Below are 16,694 nucleotides of genomic sequence, written 5' to 3'. Positions count from 1 at the left end.
CTTTTTTTGGGACCAATTTTTGGATCCACACTTTTTGTTCACAATATGTGTTTTGAGCAAGAATGAAGTTTTCTCTTTAATTCTCTCATTTCTGACAGCAGCTGTTAAGCAGTGCTGCCATATTCGCTTTTTTCTTGCGGGACAACCTTAAGAGTCACTACTCACGCTTGGGAAGTCACTGCCTACGATCAGTAACTTAAACTAACATTTTAGATCGCTGTTAAAAGTACCCATGCTTATCGATAACGAATTTGAACATGTAGCGCGCACTTTATTTAAATTTCCACAATTTTACTTTTTGCACATTCAATTTTTCAAAAGTGTTTTCAACATTGCTCATTTTAATTATTAGAAAAAAGATAGCGACAGGACTCGCGCGTTGTTTTAAGATAAATACAAAATATGTGCTTGCGCGCTCTACTTTCACGCAAGAAGCTCAGAAAGCACAATAAAACAAATTAACGATAAGTTTTTGGAAATGAGCACAGCTGCAATAGTTGCATAAATCTGCCAAGGCAGCAAAGCCCAGCAAAAAAAACTTGCCTAGCACAGCAGTAAATTTTGTAGACAAAAGCTTTACGCAGTCAAGCCAATAGTAGTTGAAAGGTAAATGTGCTGCAAATAATTAGAGCAATTATAACCACGGTTATTAACACAAGGTTTTGTGTACTAACACTTTGGTATTTAAATGTCGCGCCGATATATTTACCTAAGCTTCGATATATTGGAATTAAATGCTATAAAAAGGGTATTTTTCGCTTGCATATATTTATGTCTGTCGCATGTTTGTATTTTGTTTTAATTTTAAATTTATGTTAAGAGATTAATTCAACACATACGATGACCATTGCTGTTACCAAAAATGTAGATGCTTGAAAAATAAAATAATTATAATTTGCTGGGGCTGGACTAATTTTGACTTTAAGAATCATGTATAAATTTGCATTATGCCAGTGAACTCAATGTTAGTTAGCTTTTTATTTAGCTATTTTTGGCTTTTCTGATTTTTATTGATTTAGCTATTCTAACCAATGAAATTCTGGCAACGCTGGTCCTATGCGGCAACAAAACGTAAACAATGTATTAAAGTTTTAGACAATTTACGTTTAAGTAAACGATGGAGGAATATGAAGCGCAGGTAAAACCAAGGGACAATTTCTTTGATATTGATCATTGATAGCTATTATTTATAAACGGTTCTGTACAGTTGCTGGTGGTGAAGCAAGCGCTAGAGGCTACAGAAGATGAGCAGCAAATCAATGAATTAAACATTTTGCGAAGCAATTTGGAGGAACTACTGGAACTGACAAGGACAACTGAAGTTGTAAATACAGTCAACGTTGAAAATGACAATTTGGACGACGAGCTGCAGCGCTTTCAAAGCGAATTACAGAATTTGGAGCAAGAAAATGGAACGTCGATGAACAATGAAGAAGAGCAGCAACAGTTGGAATCTTTGCGCGCCAAATATAATGCCTTATTGGGCGAGAAATGCTCGGCTCCACATGAACACAGCTGGGGTGCTCTTAGCTATCACAATGCGCTTATTTGTGGAGTGGACGATGAGGTCATAATAGGCGACACTGGGACGCTGGATGTCAGACTGCGTGTGCTTTATACAAATCCGACGCATCGCGAGATGCTGCCGTGTAGCTATTACCTTGATGGCGAGTGCCGCTTTGATGAGACACGATGTCGCTTTTCGCATGGTGCCTTGGTACCGGGTGCTGCTATACGTGAATATATACCGCCGGATTTTCATAGACTAGCACGCAGTTGTCCAGTGCTGGCTAAGCTGCAGGATCGTCTCTGGCATCGTGGTCGCGTGCTTTGCGTAAATTTTGTGGAGCAGCAATGCCGTGTGCGTATGGATGGTCAAGAGCACAAGGAACGCGAACGGGATTTTGCTTTTGAGGATCTTTATCCATTAACAACGGATGAGCAGTCCGACATCAGCAGCAGCAACAGCAGCGACCTGGATGGCAATAGCAGTGAAAGTGAGAGTGAGACGGATTCTTTACAAGCGGCGCATCGCGCTCGTATGGTGGAGCTTAGTTTGTTTACCTATCAACCCAGCGTTAAATTAGGCGCGTGGGAAAAATATACACGCGTACGTAGTCCTTAATAGTGCCTGCTTCTGTTTATCTAATCCCGCTCTGTCTTGCAGGGCATTGGTTCCAAGCTAATGGAAAAAATGGGTTACGTACACGGTACGGGACTTGGATCCGATGGACGCGGTATTGTCACTCCGGTAAGCGCACAAGTTTTACCGCAAGGACGATCCCTGGATGCTTGCATGCAGCTACGCGAAGCGGCCAATGGCGACAAGGATTACTTCAGTGTGGAGCGCAAACTGCAGCGCGCCCAGCGTCGCCAGGAGTTGGTCAATGAAAAAGCTTATGCCAGGGAATGCCAGCGTACGGATGTCTTTGACTTTCTCAATAAGACCGTTCTGGCGGAGCCGCTAACCAAGCAAAGAAAGTCCAATGATCTGCAGCAGCATTCCAATAAGACCTTAAATGTGGAGACTGTGCGCATTGCAGATGATATACGACGCAAGCAGCGGGAAATTGTCAAGCTGGAGCAATCGCTGGCGCGGAATGGTAGCGATAAGCAGCTGCAGAAACGAGTGCGAGAGCAATTACAACAACAGCAGCATCAGCTGAGCACACTCCAAGCACAAGAGAGCAATCTCAGTAAGGAGCAACAGACACGCAAGAGCAAAAATAAAATGTTTGAGTTTTAGTTAGGATTAAGCAGCTTATTAATAAATGTGTAAAATACACCAATGTAGATAAGTCTTATGCTCTGTAGCGCAAGAAAAAAAAACGTTAAAGCTTTGATTAAATTTTACTTTTAATTTAGTCTAAATGCTGCCAAAGGCACCCGTTGTTAACACCGCCATCATATACTGCTCTAGCAGAGTCTGCGCCAAATGCGAGCCTTGCTCCACGGCCAGCGCATAAGCAGTCTCTCCATTCTCGTTGGTGGCGCTAAAGTCTAAATCCCTCGATAGCAATTCACTGCAGGTATGTGGATGATTACCAGCTGCAGCATACATTAGCGCCGTATTCCCAACAATATCCATGTGATTAGCGCTGGCGCCGCGTTCCAAGAGCAAGCGTACTATCTCATTGTGCCCACCGGCTGCTGCCAGCAGCAGTGGTGTTACAAAATCTGGAGCAAGACTATCTACTTTCGCGCCTGCAGCTAGCAGTAAGTGTGCCGCTGCTAACTGTCCATAAGACGCGGCCCAGTGCAGCGGTGTGAATCCGTGAGCGTCCTTAAAGTCAATGTGGTGTTGTCGTTGCAGTTCAGTCTTCACCTGCTCCTCCGTAATTTCGCCCTGGCCGGCACGCTCGTGGAACGATAACGACACCTCCACGGGACAAAAGGTGGCCTCTGTATTACCGCGCTGAAGATTAGTCAGCACCGTAGACTGTGGGCGATATGGCAGAAAGGCGCTTTTGCGTTTGCTGGAACTAGCATCAAGCAATATGCTGGATCCCTGCGGTCTGGGTCGTGGTTCATCATCCTCAGAGTTTGTGTTGTTGGGCAGTGAGGCAGGTATAGGCGTAGCCATGCTGCCAGTGGGGCTTAGGGCTGTGATTTTTCTATTGTTTTGCATTTGTTTGTTTACGTTTAGAGCTAGCGATTGTCTAGTTTGCTCGATAACGATTGCGATAAATTAACAGCTGTTCTCAGGGAATTTGTTTAGTTAGCAGTTAAATTTGCAATTTAATTATGTAAATATGTTTAGCTGATTCATTAGCGTCCACTTGGTCTTCCCATTAGTGTGTGGTAATGTGTTTCATAACAGGTTTTTAGTCGTTTTTGTGCCTTTAAAAATAAACTACCCTGCACCTGTTGACATTTTCAGTGCAAACCTGCGTTTTGGGCTTTTTTTCTGCCCATCTTTAAGTTGAGGAAATTTTTTCGCAAGCCAATTGCGTCGAAGTTTGGACTCACAAACACAACACACACATAACAATGGGCAATACTGGCTCCAAGACAGATGGCTCCGATGGCGAACCGCCACTGGATGGTGGGAAACCTAAACACAAAAATCTACACCAGCAGCAGCAACAACATCAACAACATAACGCAGTTAACAGCAATAACAACAGCGATATTGGTGTGAGCAATAGCAACAGTCTGAAAGTCACACAAACACAATCAATGACGCGTTCAGCGTCGGGCGCGGATGTAACGGAAAAGTACTTGACGCAGTTGGTGCCCGTAGAGAGATTGGCGGAGATATTAAAGGAGCAGTCCAGCGCCAAGTATGGCATAAATGGAATTGCAACAGATGTTTTTGTGGTGAGCATCAATTTCGCTTGCCCCCTACTACGCCTTAATTAGCTGATAACAAAACTATTTACAGTCTCAAGTGTTTCCGCAATACGCGGATTTAGGACAGCGTCTGTACCAGCTGATGCATGTGAGTTCTAAGGCCACGACCAAGCATCTGGGCACGGTGGCCTTTCGGCAGCAATGCGAACGCTTTCTAGGCATCATGGACGATGCCAAGGTGCTCGAGTGCTACATCAAGATGTACGCTCAAACGGACAATACGGACTTTATTGACAAAACGGGCGTAACTCGCCTGCTTCACATTTGCTATACAATTGCCATGCAGCATTCCGGAAATGCAGTGCTTTGCACGGCCATCAATCGAACCTTTGGCTCGGTGACCAAGTCTATATTCTTTAATCACGACAGTCTTAGCATTGGCTATGTGTGCCGCTGGTTTGAGCAGAATCTAATACGCCTGGTGCTTCTGGTGCACAAATATTGTGTGCATACACTCTCCACGGCATATCGTGGTCTGGAGCAGCAGACACAATCCTGTGGCATTGAGCTGCAGACACCGGTGCTAGAACAGCGTAATCCCTTTGGCAGCTCCGCTGATACTACCGATCACAGTTTGCCCGTAAGCCATGTAGAGTCACTGATGCCGTTATCGCAAGCCTGGCTTCTGGCTGGAGCGCTGCCGCCGCTATACTCCAAACCGCAGTCAGTAGCGCCGCCAAATAGCAGTAATAATGCCAGTGCTTCTTCAGCTGTGCAGATTTTCAAGGATAAGCTATCTATGATGCCATCGCACTGGACTTTGCTCTACGATTCCAATGAGCATGGTGTGGGCGCCAATCGTTTTCTGCATCACGTGCTGGGCTATCGCGGGCCCACGCTAGTGCTGCTGCATACCAAGGATGAGCAAACCTACTGCATTGCAGCCCCCAGTGAGTGGAAGGAGACACATCTGTTTGTGGGCAGTGAAGGCAGCTGTGTTATACAGCTGTTGCCCAAGTAAGTTGAACAAATATTGTGTTTTAGATTCCATTTGCTAAAGCTGTATCTTTAGATTTGTGATATTGGAGAAGAAGCCGAACATCTTGTACCTTAATACCAGCATACGTGGGTACCCCAAGGGACTGCGTGCTGGTGCAGATCCTCGCAAGCCCATCATAGCGGTCGATGAGCATTTCGAGAACGTTGACTGCAAAGGCATTGCAGCTGGCCTTATGTCTATTGAGGTAAATATTGCCCTCGCCTTGCCATTTTAACGAAAGAGTTTTTAATTTTGTATAATTGTTGCTATATTTATATGCGCAATAAGCCGTAGTCAATTCAACACAGTATATATTCATATATATATATATATATATAAGGTATAAAAATGTTTAATGCATTTATATATATGGCTATCCAGTCTAAGCTTTTTAAAAACAACAACACTGCTGCACTCTTTGCTTAACAGCAGCTCAACATTGAATGCCAAGGAGGCTCTGAAGCAAACATACAAGCAATGTATGCATGCTGTGTATATTTTGAATATAAATATGTAAATAAGTCTACCTTCTCTTCACATTGCAAAGAAGAAAACAAAAAACTGAATTCTTACCAACTACAATAACAAAACACTTGCCTCCTCTCAACAGGTCTGGGGCTGCGGCGATAAATCATCACGCGAAGTGCAATTGGATATAAAAAAGTGGCAGATCAAGGAAGCGGAACGTCAACGCACTGTTAAATTGACAGCAGCCGATTGGATGGATCATCCGGATCGTTATTTACTTGAGCTGGGCGGCAGGCAAAATTACAACAATTAAGCGATATTGTTGCTGCGTGTATTTCAATCGAAAGCAATTCGTGTGCACCTTACACAAATTTTACGGGGAATACTTTATAAACTAAAGTACTAACACTAACAAATTATTATGCTTGTTATACGCAGACTGAACTCTATTGTAATTCGCTGTTAAATTCATGTTCGCTAACTATTTCATGATTGATATCTGTTTAATTTTTCGTAGTTACTTTCCGTCAGTTATACATCAGTACTTAAGTCAATGTAGTATGTCTTTGTCGACAGTTCTGTACTTCTTTTCCATGTATACGTCCTCTGCTTTTGCAAAACTTAACTAACTATAATTGTCTTGATTTATTTGACTTTTACTATTTGTTTTAAATGTAATAAGCAAGTATTATGAAAAAGACAAAAAATGCTTACAAATTATACAAACAAAACAATAATAATAAAAATCGTTGCAAAAAATCGTTCTTGTCATGATTGTTTTTTTATGAGTGATTTGGCTTGCGCTTATCAGCGAAGCTGCTTTTATAAACTGTTATACAGTCTTCTATGGCTGTATGTGTGTTTAATGAATCATATCACCTCATTATGAGGGGCTCTGATAAAAACCAGCTCATGCAATATCATTATTGCCTTGGAATGCCAGCAGAGATAATGAGTGATGAATGAATGAATGAATGACGAAATGAATGAAATGTGTGCAAAGTTTTATGCAGAGCAAACATTTTTTTTATTCAACATTTTTTTTTTTAAATTTAGTATATATTGATTTAAAATTTTCAAGTCTTTTGTAAGTTCAGTCAAATTTTCAAATGAAAATATATAAAATATTTTGGTATACTGCAGGTGGATAATCAAAGTCTTTTTTTAAGTTTTTATCTATGGTTTGGGAAATTATAAGATTGTTAGCATGAATATATAAATAGGCTCGTAAAAAATATTATTACGGTGAATAATCGAAATTGTAAGCTGTTATTGTACGGATTAATGCGGTTTAAATAATCTTACTGTGCGGATTATGAATATACTATATATAAGAGGCGATAGTATTTGTGCAGTCTAGAAGGGTAGTAAAAAGCTTAAAAAAGAAGTAAACAATGATTGTTAAATACAATGAGAAATGATAAAAACCAAAATTAATAAAATACATTTTAACTTATGTGTTTTTTTTTCGTTGAATAATTGTATTATTGATAATTACAAATTGTTTTACAATAATTGTTTGCAATATATATAAGTTATTGCCCTTTTCTGACCGGCAGTCAATTTGAAGTCACAATCGTTTGCTATATGTATGTTTTTTAGTATATGGGGGAATATCAACTAGCCTAATGAAAACTGAAAGCCTTTAATTATGTATATCAATATTTAATAATTGTCTAAGCGCACGACTACTGAAAATCAGTTGTATCTAAGGCATATATCTACATGTACCTGTGTATGTAAATGGGATTACAGAACATTTCATCCTAAGCTATCATAAAAATTACAAATTTTGATGCTGTTTGCATATACAAAACACAACATTGCAGATTCTTTGGAGCTTGTTTGTATGTGCATATAGCAAATAAAAAGCAAACTGAAGGCCACAGCAGGTCTAAACGGGTTTTACTACCAATTTGATTGGAATTAGCCAAATGAATATCTATGTTTTGAGTATTTGAACTACCTAGCTAACAAAGGGAATTTGTTGTTGCATAAATGGGTTTAGAAAAACGAAAAATATATATAAATATGTTTGCGTCTAAGTGATGTACTCTCGCGTTGTTGATGCATCAGTAGTAGCAGCAGCAACAACAACAACAATAACTGGCGACTGTTCTACATGCGCTACATTATTAATTTCAATATCGTCATTGTCATCGTCTACGTCGTTATCGTCATCGTCATCATCATCTGTGGAATTGGACCACTCGGAGGCAGTTTGGTTGCTGCCAGTGGCGCTAAATTTTAAACTACTCGACATGCCAAATGAAACGGACAGGGATGCGCTTAGCGAAGACGCATTCAAATTTTGACTAACTTCTGCATCTTCGCACGGCTCAAACACATGCCGCGGCTGCTGCGGCACGTGTGGCCTCTGTAGCTGATAGCGTTGTCATCTGCCCGTGCCCAACAGCAGTGCATAGTCATCGTTCGACTCGGGAATGGGTGCAGCCGCAGAGGCAACATTACGTGCAAGCAGAAAGTTGTTGCCGCTTGTCTGTACGGGCGCAGCGCCCATAAATTGCTGCTGATCCCGTTCGCGAAGCTGTTGAGTGTCGCGCTGTCGCGTTGACAGTTTCGCCTGTGAGCCCGGCAAGTGAAGTTGTTGTTGTTGGTAATTGCTATTGTCGGCTGAGGCTGCATCGATGCCTGCTATGGGAAATCGAGATGGGAAATGAGTGTGTTGTTCATTAAGTGTGCCCAGCGGCTGCTGCACATTGATGGGCACTATCAATCGGTTGGCATTGGTGTGCATGGCACCATATGTCGCATTACTGTTACCTGCTGTTTGACTTGTACCGCTGGCAATCAGCGGTTGCTCCTGCCGCTTGCCTATTAAGTATTCTGATTCGCTGCTGGAGCGTCGTGGACCACGAGCCAGCGGTTGATATGTGCTGCGACCCTGGAAGCGTCGACTAATGGAACTGCTGACCACACCTAGATGCTCCGTAACATCCTCCTGCATGTCCGAGATGTCCATCATGGAGAGAAAAGCGCGACACCAGCTATGATTTGGGTTATTCCAATATTGCGGCGAATTTATGTGGAACGGATGATGCGGGAAACTGTAAATATGCGCAATGGCTGCCAAGAACATTTCAATGCAAATGAGAAAGTTCTGCAATCAAACAATAATTAATTAATTAATTTAATGGTATTGACTATCACCAACTCACTTGCAACATGGATGCCAAATTAGCATCGCCCACATCTGAGCCGAAAATATCCTTAATGAGGCCATAGTACACCATCGCATTAAGCAGCACACCTTGACTGTAAGCATAAACAACAACATAATTCAATTAGCGAACGCTAATTATTAATCAATAACTTTAGCTTACAAGAATGAAAAGAACACAACTGCTTTGATGCATAGAAACTTTGGCACCGGCTTCATGGGCTTCAAGTCTTCACGGTTGGCGCGATAGAAGAGCACCAGGCAGTACATGGCCACAAACTGTGAGATGTTGTTGATGACCACAATATATGGAAAGGCCACGTTGCCAGCAAATTCACCTTCGCCATAAACACCGCACAGCTCGCAAATGCTGTAGAAATGTAAACAAATCATTAAATCTCATTCATTAAACTAATTATCGTTAAAAAGTTACATTGACCTACAAATAAACCGAAACTTTTTTTTATATACCAACAAAATATAGCGCAAAATTTTACATTTATATTAATGTCAAATCCAAACTTGTAACCTGTAGACACAACGTCATGCACATTTGGCATTAATTCAAGCGTTAAGCATACAAATATTTTTGAAAAACAAGCTGAACACCCACACAAATAGTGTGCATTGTTATAAACTGATAGCAAAGCAAACCCAAAATGAGAGATTAAAACGCATTAAATGTACTTACACCGAGATAAATGCGGTGATAGGCCGCACCACAGTGTACTGGAGAATGCCGTGCTTGCAGTTGTGAATGAACTCGCGGCCCATGACCCAGGGGCGCATGCAACAGAGAGGAAAGAAATGATGCACCTGAGGCTTGTACTCCATAGTAATTTCGAGATCCATGCCGAGATTCAGATAGTTTAGCAAGTAAACCATGAAATTATAGATAACATAGGCTTCGTAGCACTCACGCAACGAATCTACGTAGATCGAATGCTTGGGAAAAAATAGTCCGATCCACTATACAGTTTCGAAACATAACAGATTAGAAATTTTCATAATTTATTGTACAATATGCCACTTACCGCATTGCCCGCATATAGGGGCACCATCCAGAGTATGCGTATGATGTGCTTCTGTAGTATGGGCTTGGTGAAATGTATGACGTGTTGGATGATGTGCCAAATGGATATGGGCACGGCGGAGAGCACGAAGAGGCCACCGATAAGTATGAGCTGGTCTCGGCGCTGGAAGCCATCCTTGACCGAATTGACAATCAGCAGAGGCACCACAATAATCGCAAACACCACATAGGTAACTATCAACAGCGGACGTATCCAGATACGCCACTCTGTGCAGAAGTGTCTGGGTATGCTCAGTTGACACATGTTGCACTTTTTTTAAATCACAAAGAATTTCCTCAGTTCAGTATTTTTTTCTTTATTTTTTTTTCTGTGAGACGACGACTACGTGTTGTTGTTATTGTTGTTACTGCCGCCGCCGCCCCGTTATTGTTGCTTTTGCAACGTTTCGAGTTTTAGTTGGTACGGATTTTACACCCACGCATTAGTCGCAAGCGCTTAGCGCTCATCTTAAGATCACACATTTGACACACACAGCAACAAAATAGAATTTAGTGATCAGCAGCTGATTGCAAAACAATATTAAAATTTTTTGTAAACTTTTGGGTATATTCGTGTTCCGCACAGTGCTGTATAGTCTGCGTTTGTTGATGTTGCGTATTTAACAACACTACACGTAAAAGGCGCCTATCGATTACATGGTCGATAAATATACCTTTATTAGAAAATGCCCAAGCAGGAGTTAACCTTTCGCCGCCATTCCAACACTGAACACATATGTATGTATATATATGTAGATACACACAACCGAAAAGGTTAACAGCAATGTTAACAACAGCACAGTTATGTACAATGGTAAACAAAAGAATTTTAACATAAAACTATAATTTTATTTAGATACATTTCATATGAACAGCTTATCAACAGCTCCTATAGATTTTTCATCTTTATCAATACATAAGTAAAGAAAAACACTGAAACTTTTTGTCCAATTTAATTAAGCAATATGTAGTTTGAAGCAACTAGTACTTGTACTTGTACTTACGATGCACCGCATCATGTTTTGCATGCTCGTTATACTCGTAATCACTCAAATGCTGAAACCAAACTAAATTCTATATCATCTGAGCACATGCAAGTGTCAATATCTTTACACTCGCTTCTAATTTACCGATAAGCTGCCACCGGTTGACCCATGAGCATCCAGAGTGGACATTTTTGAGTCTTCGCGCAGGAGTGGGATGATGAATCTCCTCCATTTTAATAATTTAAAGTATTGCATGACACTCAAGATTATATGCAATGATAAGCCTGCAGAGCGTAGCGAATTTATCAAGCTGTAGTGTAACTGTTTAAATAATTATAAATAAAAAACTTTGTATATTAAAAAAACACTACTTCCATTTAATTGCAAATGCATATTTTATATAGTTGTGTATACATATACATATATAATCATACAGATCAATTCACACAATTCTTGAAACGTGTTGTTAAAAACCAGCTGCACTGCAATAATTCCCGTCAATACTAATGTATTAATTATATTTAAATATATTTAATTGAAGATATTAATATGTGTATGTATGTGCAGATTAGATTAAATTGCATATGGTAACTTCTAAACGTAAGATGGTGTCTTTATGCTGTTATTGCGATGCAAGAACAATATCGCGTCTATCTGATTAGGACTGCCAGTTAGCATAAAACGTTTGTTATAATCATAAATCTGTTCACGCAACACTTTCTTAAAGTTGAGATTAACCACCCCAGGCACACCCTGATATAGTGTGGCCAAGTCGCGTAACGTGCCATAGATGTGTCCCATCTTTTGCCACCACTCAATGGGCGACTCGTCTAGCTGAACAATAACCTCGTTGCGATAACGCTTCAGATCCGTTTCAACGTTGCTGTCGGCATCGCGCTTTGGTGGATTTGGTATTTCTGCAATATCAAACAGCAGTTCCAATTCTAGACAAATGTTGCAATATATTAATTCAACTATTTACTCATAAATGAAGAAAATCTGTACTCACTTGACTTTTTGGCAGCAGATCCGCCTGCAGACGACTTGACATGTGGTTCGGTTTTAATGTGAACCGTTGGAATGCTGGACACATCAGCAGAGTCACTGTGGCTGTCTATGCCAGAGCCAGCAAAGGTCTTGTTATATTTCTGCGTTAGCATGCGCACACAGCTATCAAAGTTATCAATGGTGGTTAGTCGATGGAAACGCGGATCCAATAGCGCTGCACTGGTCAAAGTTTCGTTAGCAATAATATGCGACTGCAGCACGCCAGCAATGGTACGCTTTATGTTCATCATGAGCGGATCATCCTGTTCCGCAATGCCCAGTTTCTTGATCAGTATCTTGGATGTAATGGGCGATAGCATGCTGCACAATGGCATATCTTCACCACGCAAAGTGTCCAAAGCAATCTATAAACAGAAAATGTAGAGTTAAGTTGCAATATATTTATATTTCATTAAAATGTATAATATATGTAATCTGAAAAGACTTACCACACAAGCACTCAGCGCCTCAGTGACCGTTTTGGCTGTAATAACCAATTGATCCATATCCTCCGACCAGGAAATGGACTCAGCAAAGAACTTGAGTAACTCATACAGAGTCCAGGGGAAATGCTCATTATAGGCTGGTAGCTCCGAGACCTTGGAACTGATTTCTGCCGAGTGACGCTGTATAATGTCCTTGACCTGCTCCAAGGCAGTGGCCACCTCCTCTAGCTCAAATACGCGACGCAGACACTTGTCAATTACCGTAACATAACAAAGCACAACGGGAATGCCTGACGTATGATAATACAAAATTAGTTAAAGTGCAAGTTTGTGCATGGACTACACTTACCCTTGTCCTTCAGATAAGCCTGCAGAATGTCCTCTTCTTCATCATAGTTGACAATGGCCAACGTACAGTTGGGCAAATAGAAATCCGTAAGCAATTCATCAAATGATACATAATCGGTATACTCGACAGTAGCATAGAGCACGCTGCGTACGCTTTGAGTCTCCTCGCTCAGATAATGATGATAGATGCTGAGGAAGCGACGCTGCTCCACATTGACCCACAACTCAAAGGCTAGCGAATAGGATTTCTCTGTGGTGAATTCCCGTGCAAAGTCATTCATTTCCAAAAACTTGGAAGCATGCTGCTCAGTAATGAGCGAATCAATCTTTTGGGGCATGGGCAGCGAGGCTAGATTGCCCATGGCCAGACGAATAAACTCACTGATGCCCACATCGTACAGCGTTTCCACATTGCGCAGATCGCGCACAACAATATCGGCTAGCGATTCCGCCAGATTGGTTATGTAGTTGCGACCCTGGCTCTCCTCTTGCTTGATATTGCGCGCATACATAGTGCCAGCGCCAGAGACTGTACTTTTTCGCTTGCGGTTGAACTTTAGCTCACGCGGCTCAATGCTAATGGAGCGGTCTTCCTCTTCTACGAGCTGGTCATGGTCATCATATGTCAGCGGCACCATCGTCTCATAGAGCATGGTCTGAGAAACATCATCTTCAGCCTGCATGGCTGCCGCCGCCACTGCTGCCTCGTCCATATCCTCATCTTCGTTGCTCGGGTTGCGACTGTTTACAAACTCCAATTTGACGCGACGTGAAGTAATATTGCGCTTGTTTAGCGGCGGATGGTTAATGTTGCGTGGTGTTTTGCGCGGCGGCACTTGTATATCATTCTCTTGGCAGAGCGCCTTGAACAAATCTTTGTGACGATGTTGCAAATGCGCACGCAAGTTGGTTGTATTTCCATGATTGGTTAATACCTTGTGGCACTTGATGCATACCACATTCTGCTTGGTAATTACCTCGTCATTGTCGTTAGATGGAAAGCCGAAGTAGCGCCAGTAGACGCTCTTCATTTTCGGCGAGTACAGTTTGGAAAAATTGAGCTGCGAGACATCGTCGTATTTGGCTTCAACAACCATGGGGGATTGGGCCACTTCGTCGTTCATATTGGTAAATATTATTTGGCAGTTATGTTGATTGATATCTGATTACCGATGCCCCCGAAATAAGCGCGCAATTTCTCGATTATAGATAGTCGGTTCAATAGTCAATAGTTTTTTTTTATCTGTATCAAAAAGTACAGTACAGAGTTGCCACGCGAGCACGTAATCGATCGATAAGGAAGTTGCCTTCATTAAATGCAATAAATGCGCACAATCTTTTTTATTATTTGTCTTTAATCTTTTTCACAAACTGTTGTAGCGGCGTGTTTTGTGCTTTTTTTCAGCAGCGAGCAGTCCTATGTCGTAAAGTGCTTGACTGTTTTGTTAACACTGATTGCATCACCAATCGATAGCTGGGGAAATTTGGCTGCCATCAGGGTAATTTTCGAAGGGAATTTTTTCTGCTCATCCAGCTGAATGACGTGAAGTTGGCTGCGATTTCCTTTTTGATTCGTTGTTGGGTAGAAAGAGGTGTGTGAAATTTTATATGCTACAAAAATGAACAATTTAATGCTGTTGCGGTGTCTTAAATTGAAGAAAGAACTGCGTAAAATTAATAACTTACGCAGCACTTTAATTTGTATGTGAAATGGGAATGAAAACTCATTGATAAAAGTCCAAAACAAGCAAATTTATGCCAGCCACGTGGTGTACACAGACCGCTGTTGGGTTATAGTACGAATACCTATGCTAATATTTGTGTTTATGGTCTTATTTGCAGCTAATCTAATCCTCCAAGATGGGTAAGGGTAATAATATGATCCCAAATCAGCACTACCACAAGTGGTGGCAGCGTCATGTGCGTACCTGGTTCAACCAGCCGGCGCGCAAGGTGCGCAGACACGAGAATCGCGTGAAGAAGGCTAAGGCTGTCTTCCCACGTCCCGCCAGCGGCCCACTGCGTCCAGTGGTGCGTTGCCCCACCATCCGCTACCACACAAAATTGCGTGCTGGACGCGGTTTCACCCTTGAGGAACTGAAGGTGCGTCATAATTGTTTTTATTTATGCCAACGTGATATTCATTTAAATGCTTTTACTTCGCAGGGCGCTGGTCTGAGCTACGGCTTTGCCAAGACCATTGGCATTTCTGTGGATCGTCGTCGCAAGAACAAGTCTCTGGAATCCCGTCAGCGCAACATTCAGCGCCTTAAGGAATACAGAAGCAAACTGATTCTGTTCCCCATCAACGAGAAGAAGATCCGCAAGGGCGAGTCCACCGTTGATGAGTGCAAGCTGGCCACACAGCTTAAGGGTCCAGTCATGCCACTCAAGAAGGAACAACCCGTGGTTGAGTTCCGTGAGGTCACACAGGACGAGAAGAAGTTCAAGGCATTTGCAACTCTGCGCAAGGTATGTTCAGCATATTTTGTAATTTATTAAAGCAAAAACAAAAACTTACAATTGCTTACAGGCACGTACTGATGCTCGTTTGGTCGGCATTCGCGCTAAGCGCGCCAAGGAGGCAGCTGAGAGCGAGGAGGGCAACAAGGGTGATGCCAAGAAGGGCAAGAAGTAAACTGCGCTTAGACCTGTAAATTCTGTCAACTATAACAACCAGAATAAAATTTTAGTTTTTCATAACACATGAATTGCCCGTTGTTAATGTTATTTATGTGCATTTGTATAGTCGCTGTCAGTGTGTCAATTGGAATGTGTATACTCGTATATAATCAGCTTTAGTCATTACTCAAAAAGAGATTCCCTTTAAGGTCAACGCAAGTCTTTTGTTTACTGTATAAAAGCAAGCATGGGTAGCATGCAGGTAAACAGCTGTTCATTGCGTCTGCTCTCATTGAAATCTCTTTCACACTTGTGTTTTGTGCTACTGGAATTACTTTTGGTTTGGGATTTGGGACAGAACTAAAATTTAAATACTGTAGATGCGAAAACGTTTTGAAATGGCCAAATCACAATTTCAATTGTAAATGCTTTTGAAATAAAATACTTTTATTTTCTGAGTGTACTGTATCACTGTGAAGATACTACAACCGGTTTAAGTTCAGGCAAAATAGAGTACTTCAAAGCTATTTGTATTTCTAGTATCTGTTAGCAATGAAGTTTACATGAAGGTATATATGAAGGTTTCTTGTATACTATCTGCTTAGTCAAGGTGGTAAGTCATTAAGCAAGAAATTATAATATTATTTACACTGCGGTTCGCGATTACAAAATCGTATTCAGTGTTTAATTGGAAATTACACTTATTACTATGTATTGTAAAAAAAAAACGTATTTTCCAACAGAGGTCGACTTCTATTAGCACTTTTTTGATTTTAGGTTATAGTTCGCTTGGCCTCTGCCTTAACCCGAATATTATGCAAACATATGTAGCCTCAATTCTTATGACAATCAAGCCACACAGGGTTTATGATTAGAATGCAACATATGCAAAAGCAAAGCATTACTTACTTCAATATTCTGTACCAATATGTATAAAAAAAGGGTTGATGCTGTGTGTATTGTTGCTGCCCAATTCAATTATCGGGCTGTGAATGCAACCCGCACCTTGAACCTTGTTTATGCGCTGCCACAATTTTTATTACAGTTAACCTTGTTTTGTCGCCTTTCGCTTGTTTCGTGTCAAATGCATTCAAATTTTTATTATTGAAATTTATGTGCACAAAAGTGATTTTCCTCATAGTTTTTCCTACCCTACGTTTTTTTTGTGAGTATTGTTGTTGTTGTTTTTATG

The 16,694-nt window shown here is 41.2% G+C and overlaps 6 protein-coding genes across 6 annotated transcripts; 3 read left to right on the top strand and 3 right to left on the bottom strand.

The window, feature by feature from the left end:
- The first annotated feature begins 1,049 nt into the window (after positions 1-1,049).
- Positions 1,050-2,780, top strand: LOC108599120 (zinc finger CCCH-type with G patch domain-containing protein). Its single transcript, XM_017985912.2, has 3 exons — positions 1,050-1,138; positions 1,208-2,110; positions 2,168-2,780. Exons 1-3 carry the CDS (start codon positions 1,118-1,120, stop codon positions 2,744-2,746), a joined length of 1,503 nt encoding a protein of 500 aa, XP_017841401.2. The 5' UTR covers positions 1,050-1,117; the 3' UTR covers positions 2,747-2,780.
- Positions 2,781-2,862: 82 nt separating this feature from the next.
- Positions 2,863-3,713, bottom strand: LOC108599142 (DNA-binding protein RFXANK). The gene has a single exon (XM_017985933.2). It carries the CDS (start codon positions 3,626-3,628, stop codon positions 2,867-2,869), a length of 762 nt encoding a protein of 253 aa, XP_017841422.1. The 5' UTR covers positions 3,629-3,713; the 3' UTR covers positions 2,863-2,866.
- Positions 3,714-3,898: 185 nt separating this feature from the next.
- Positions 3,899-6,503, top strand: LOC108599108 (CG4658). Its single transcript, XM_017985901.2, has 4 exons — positions 3,899-4,320; positions 4,385-5,310; positions 5,366-5,537; positions 5,943-6,503. The coding sequence occupies exons 1-4, from the start codon at positions 3,991-3,993 to the stop codon at positions 6,111-6,113; spliced, it is 1,599 nt and encodes a 532-aa protein (XP_017841390.1). The 5' UTR covers positions 3,899-3,990; the 3' UTR covers positions 6,114-6,503.
- Positions 6,504-7,265: 762 nt separating this feature from the next.
- Positions 7,266-10,674, bottom strand: LOC108599130 (transmembrane protein 184C). The gene is made up of 6 exons (XM_017985922.2): positions 10,016-10,674; positions 9,673-9,950; positions 9,145-9,351; positions 8,980-9,076; positions 8,585-8,921; positions 7,266-8,455 (listed from the first exon to the last, which is right to left on the bottom strand). The coding sequence occupies exons 1-6, from the start codon at positions 10,316-10,318 to the stop codon at positions 8,196-8,198; spliced, it is 1,482 nt and encodes a 493-aa protein (XP_017841411.1). The 5' UTR covers positions 10,319-10,674; the 3' UTR covers positions 7,266-8,195.
- Positions 10,675-11,415: 741 nt separating this feature from the next.
- Positions 11,416-14,330, bottom strand: LOC108599088 (Dref). Its single transcript, XM_017999132.2, has 4 exons — positions 12,882-14,330; positions 12,536-12,822; positions 12,049-12,451; positions 11,416-11,983 (listed from the first exon to the last, which is right to left on the bottom strand). Exons 1-4 carry the CDS (start codon positions 14,002-14,004, stop codon positions 11,634-11,636), a joined length of 2,163 nt encoding a protein of 720 aa, XP_017854621.2. The 5' UTR covers positions 14,005-14,330; the 3' UTR covers positions 11,416-11,633.
- Positions 14,331-14,381: 51 nt separating this feature from the next.
- LOC108599154 (60S ribosomal protein L13) lies at positions 14,382-15,591 on the top strand. The gene is made up of 4 exons (XM_017985944.2): positions 14,382-14,472; positions 14,723-14,983; positions 15,047-15,352; positions 15,414-15,591. The coding sequence occupies exons 2-4, from the start codon at positions 14,741-14,743 to the stop codon at positions 15,516-15,518; spliced, it is 654 nt and encodes a 217-aa protein (XP_017841433.1). The 5' UTR covers positions 14,382-14,472; positions 14,723-14,740; the 3' UTR covers positions 15,519-15,591.
- Positions 15,592-16,694: the final 1,103 nt, after the last annotated feature.

Source organism: Drosophila busckii, chromosome 2L, assembly GCF_011750605.1.
Source record: "Drosophila busckii strain San Diego stock center, stock number 13000-0081.31 chromosome 2L, ASM1175060v1, whole genome shotgun sequence".
NCBI classification, from domain to species: domain Eukaryota; kingdom Metazoa; phylum Arthropoda; class Insecta; order Diptera; family Drosophilidae; genus Drosophila; species Drosophila busckii.
Note: the sequence above shows the minus strand (reverse complement) of the source record. Positions and strands in the feature narration are given on the sequence as shown.

What these genes read in the sequence shown, in the direction of transcription:
- LOC108599130 (XM_017985922.2), bottom strand. Translation starts at nt 10,318, where the DNA reads ATGTGTCAACTGAGCATACCCAGACACTTCTGCACAGAGTGGCGTATC. An exon ending in GTTGTGTTCTTTTCATTCTT is followed by an intron (nt 9,077 to 9,144) that starts GTAAGCTAAAGT and finishes TTATGCTTACAG; the next exon opens with TCAAGGTGTGCTGCTTAATG. An exon ending in ATTTGGCATCCATGTTGCAA is followed by an intron (nt 8,922 to 8,979) that starts GTGAGTTGGTGA and finishes GTTTGATTGCAG; the next exon opens with AACTTTCTCATTTGCATTGA.
- LOC108599142 (XM_017985933.2), bottom strand. Translation starts at nt 3,628, where the DNA reads ATGCAAAACAATAGAAAAATCACAGCCCTAAGCCCCACTGGCAGCATG.
- LOC108599154 (XM_017985944.2), top strand. Translation starts at nt 14,741, where the DNA reads ATGGGTAAGGGTAATAATATGATCCCAAATCAGCACTACCACAAGTGG. An exon ending in TCACCCTTGAGGAACTGAAG is followed by an intron (nt 14,984 to 15,046) that starts GTGCGTCATAAT and finishes TTTACTTCGCAG; the next exon opens with GGCGCTGGTCTGAGCTACGG. An exon ending in CATTTGCAACTCTGCGCAAG is followed by an intron (nt 15,353 to 15,413) that starts GTATGTTCAGCA and finishes AATTGCTTACAG; the next exon opens with GCACGTACTGATGCTCGTTT.
- LOC108599120 (XM_017985912.2), top strand. Translation starts at nt 1,118, where the DNA reads ATGGAGGAATATGAAGCGCAG. An exon ending in TGGAGGAATATGAAGCGCAG is followed by an intron (nt 1,139 to 1,207) that starts GTAAAACCAAGG and finishes GGTTCTGTACAG; the next exon opens with TTGCTGGTGGTGAAGCAAGC. An exon ending in CGTGGGAAAAATATACACGC is followed by an intron (nt 2,111 to 2,167) that starts GTACGTAGTCCT and finishes TCTGTCTTGCAG; the next exon opens with GGCATTGGTTCCAAGCTAAT.
- LOC108599108 (XM_017985901.2), top strand. Translation starts at nt 3,991, where the DNA reads ATGGGCAATACTGGCTCCAAGACAGATGGCTCCGATGGCGAACCGCCA. An exon ending in TTGCAACAGATGTTTTTGTG is followed by an intron (nt 4,321 to 4,384) that starts GTGAGCATCAAT and finishes AACTATTTACAG; the next exon opens with TCTCAAGTGTTTCCGCAATA. An exon ending in GTTATACAGCTGTTGCCCAA is followed by an intron (nt 5,311 to 5,365) that starts GTAAGTTGAACA and finishes CTGTATCTTTAG; the next exon opens with ATTTGTGATATTGGAGAAGA.
- LOC108599088 (XM_017999132.2), bottom strand. Translation starts at nt 14,004, where the DNA reads ATGAACGACGAAGTGGCCCAATCCCCCATGGTTGTTGAAGCCAAATAC. An exon ending in GGCTTATCTGAAGGACAAGG is followed by an intron (nt 12,823 to 12,881) that starts GTAAGTGTAGTC and finishes ATCATACGTCAG; the next exon opens with GCATTCCCGTTGTGCTTTGT. An exon ending in ATCTGCTGCCAAAAAGTCAA is followed by an intron (nt 11,984 to 12,048) that starts GTGAGTACAGAT and finishes ACATTTGTCTAG; the next exon opens with AATTGGAACTGCTGTTTGAT.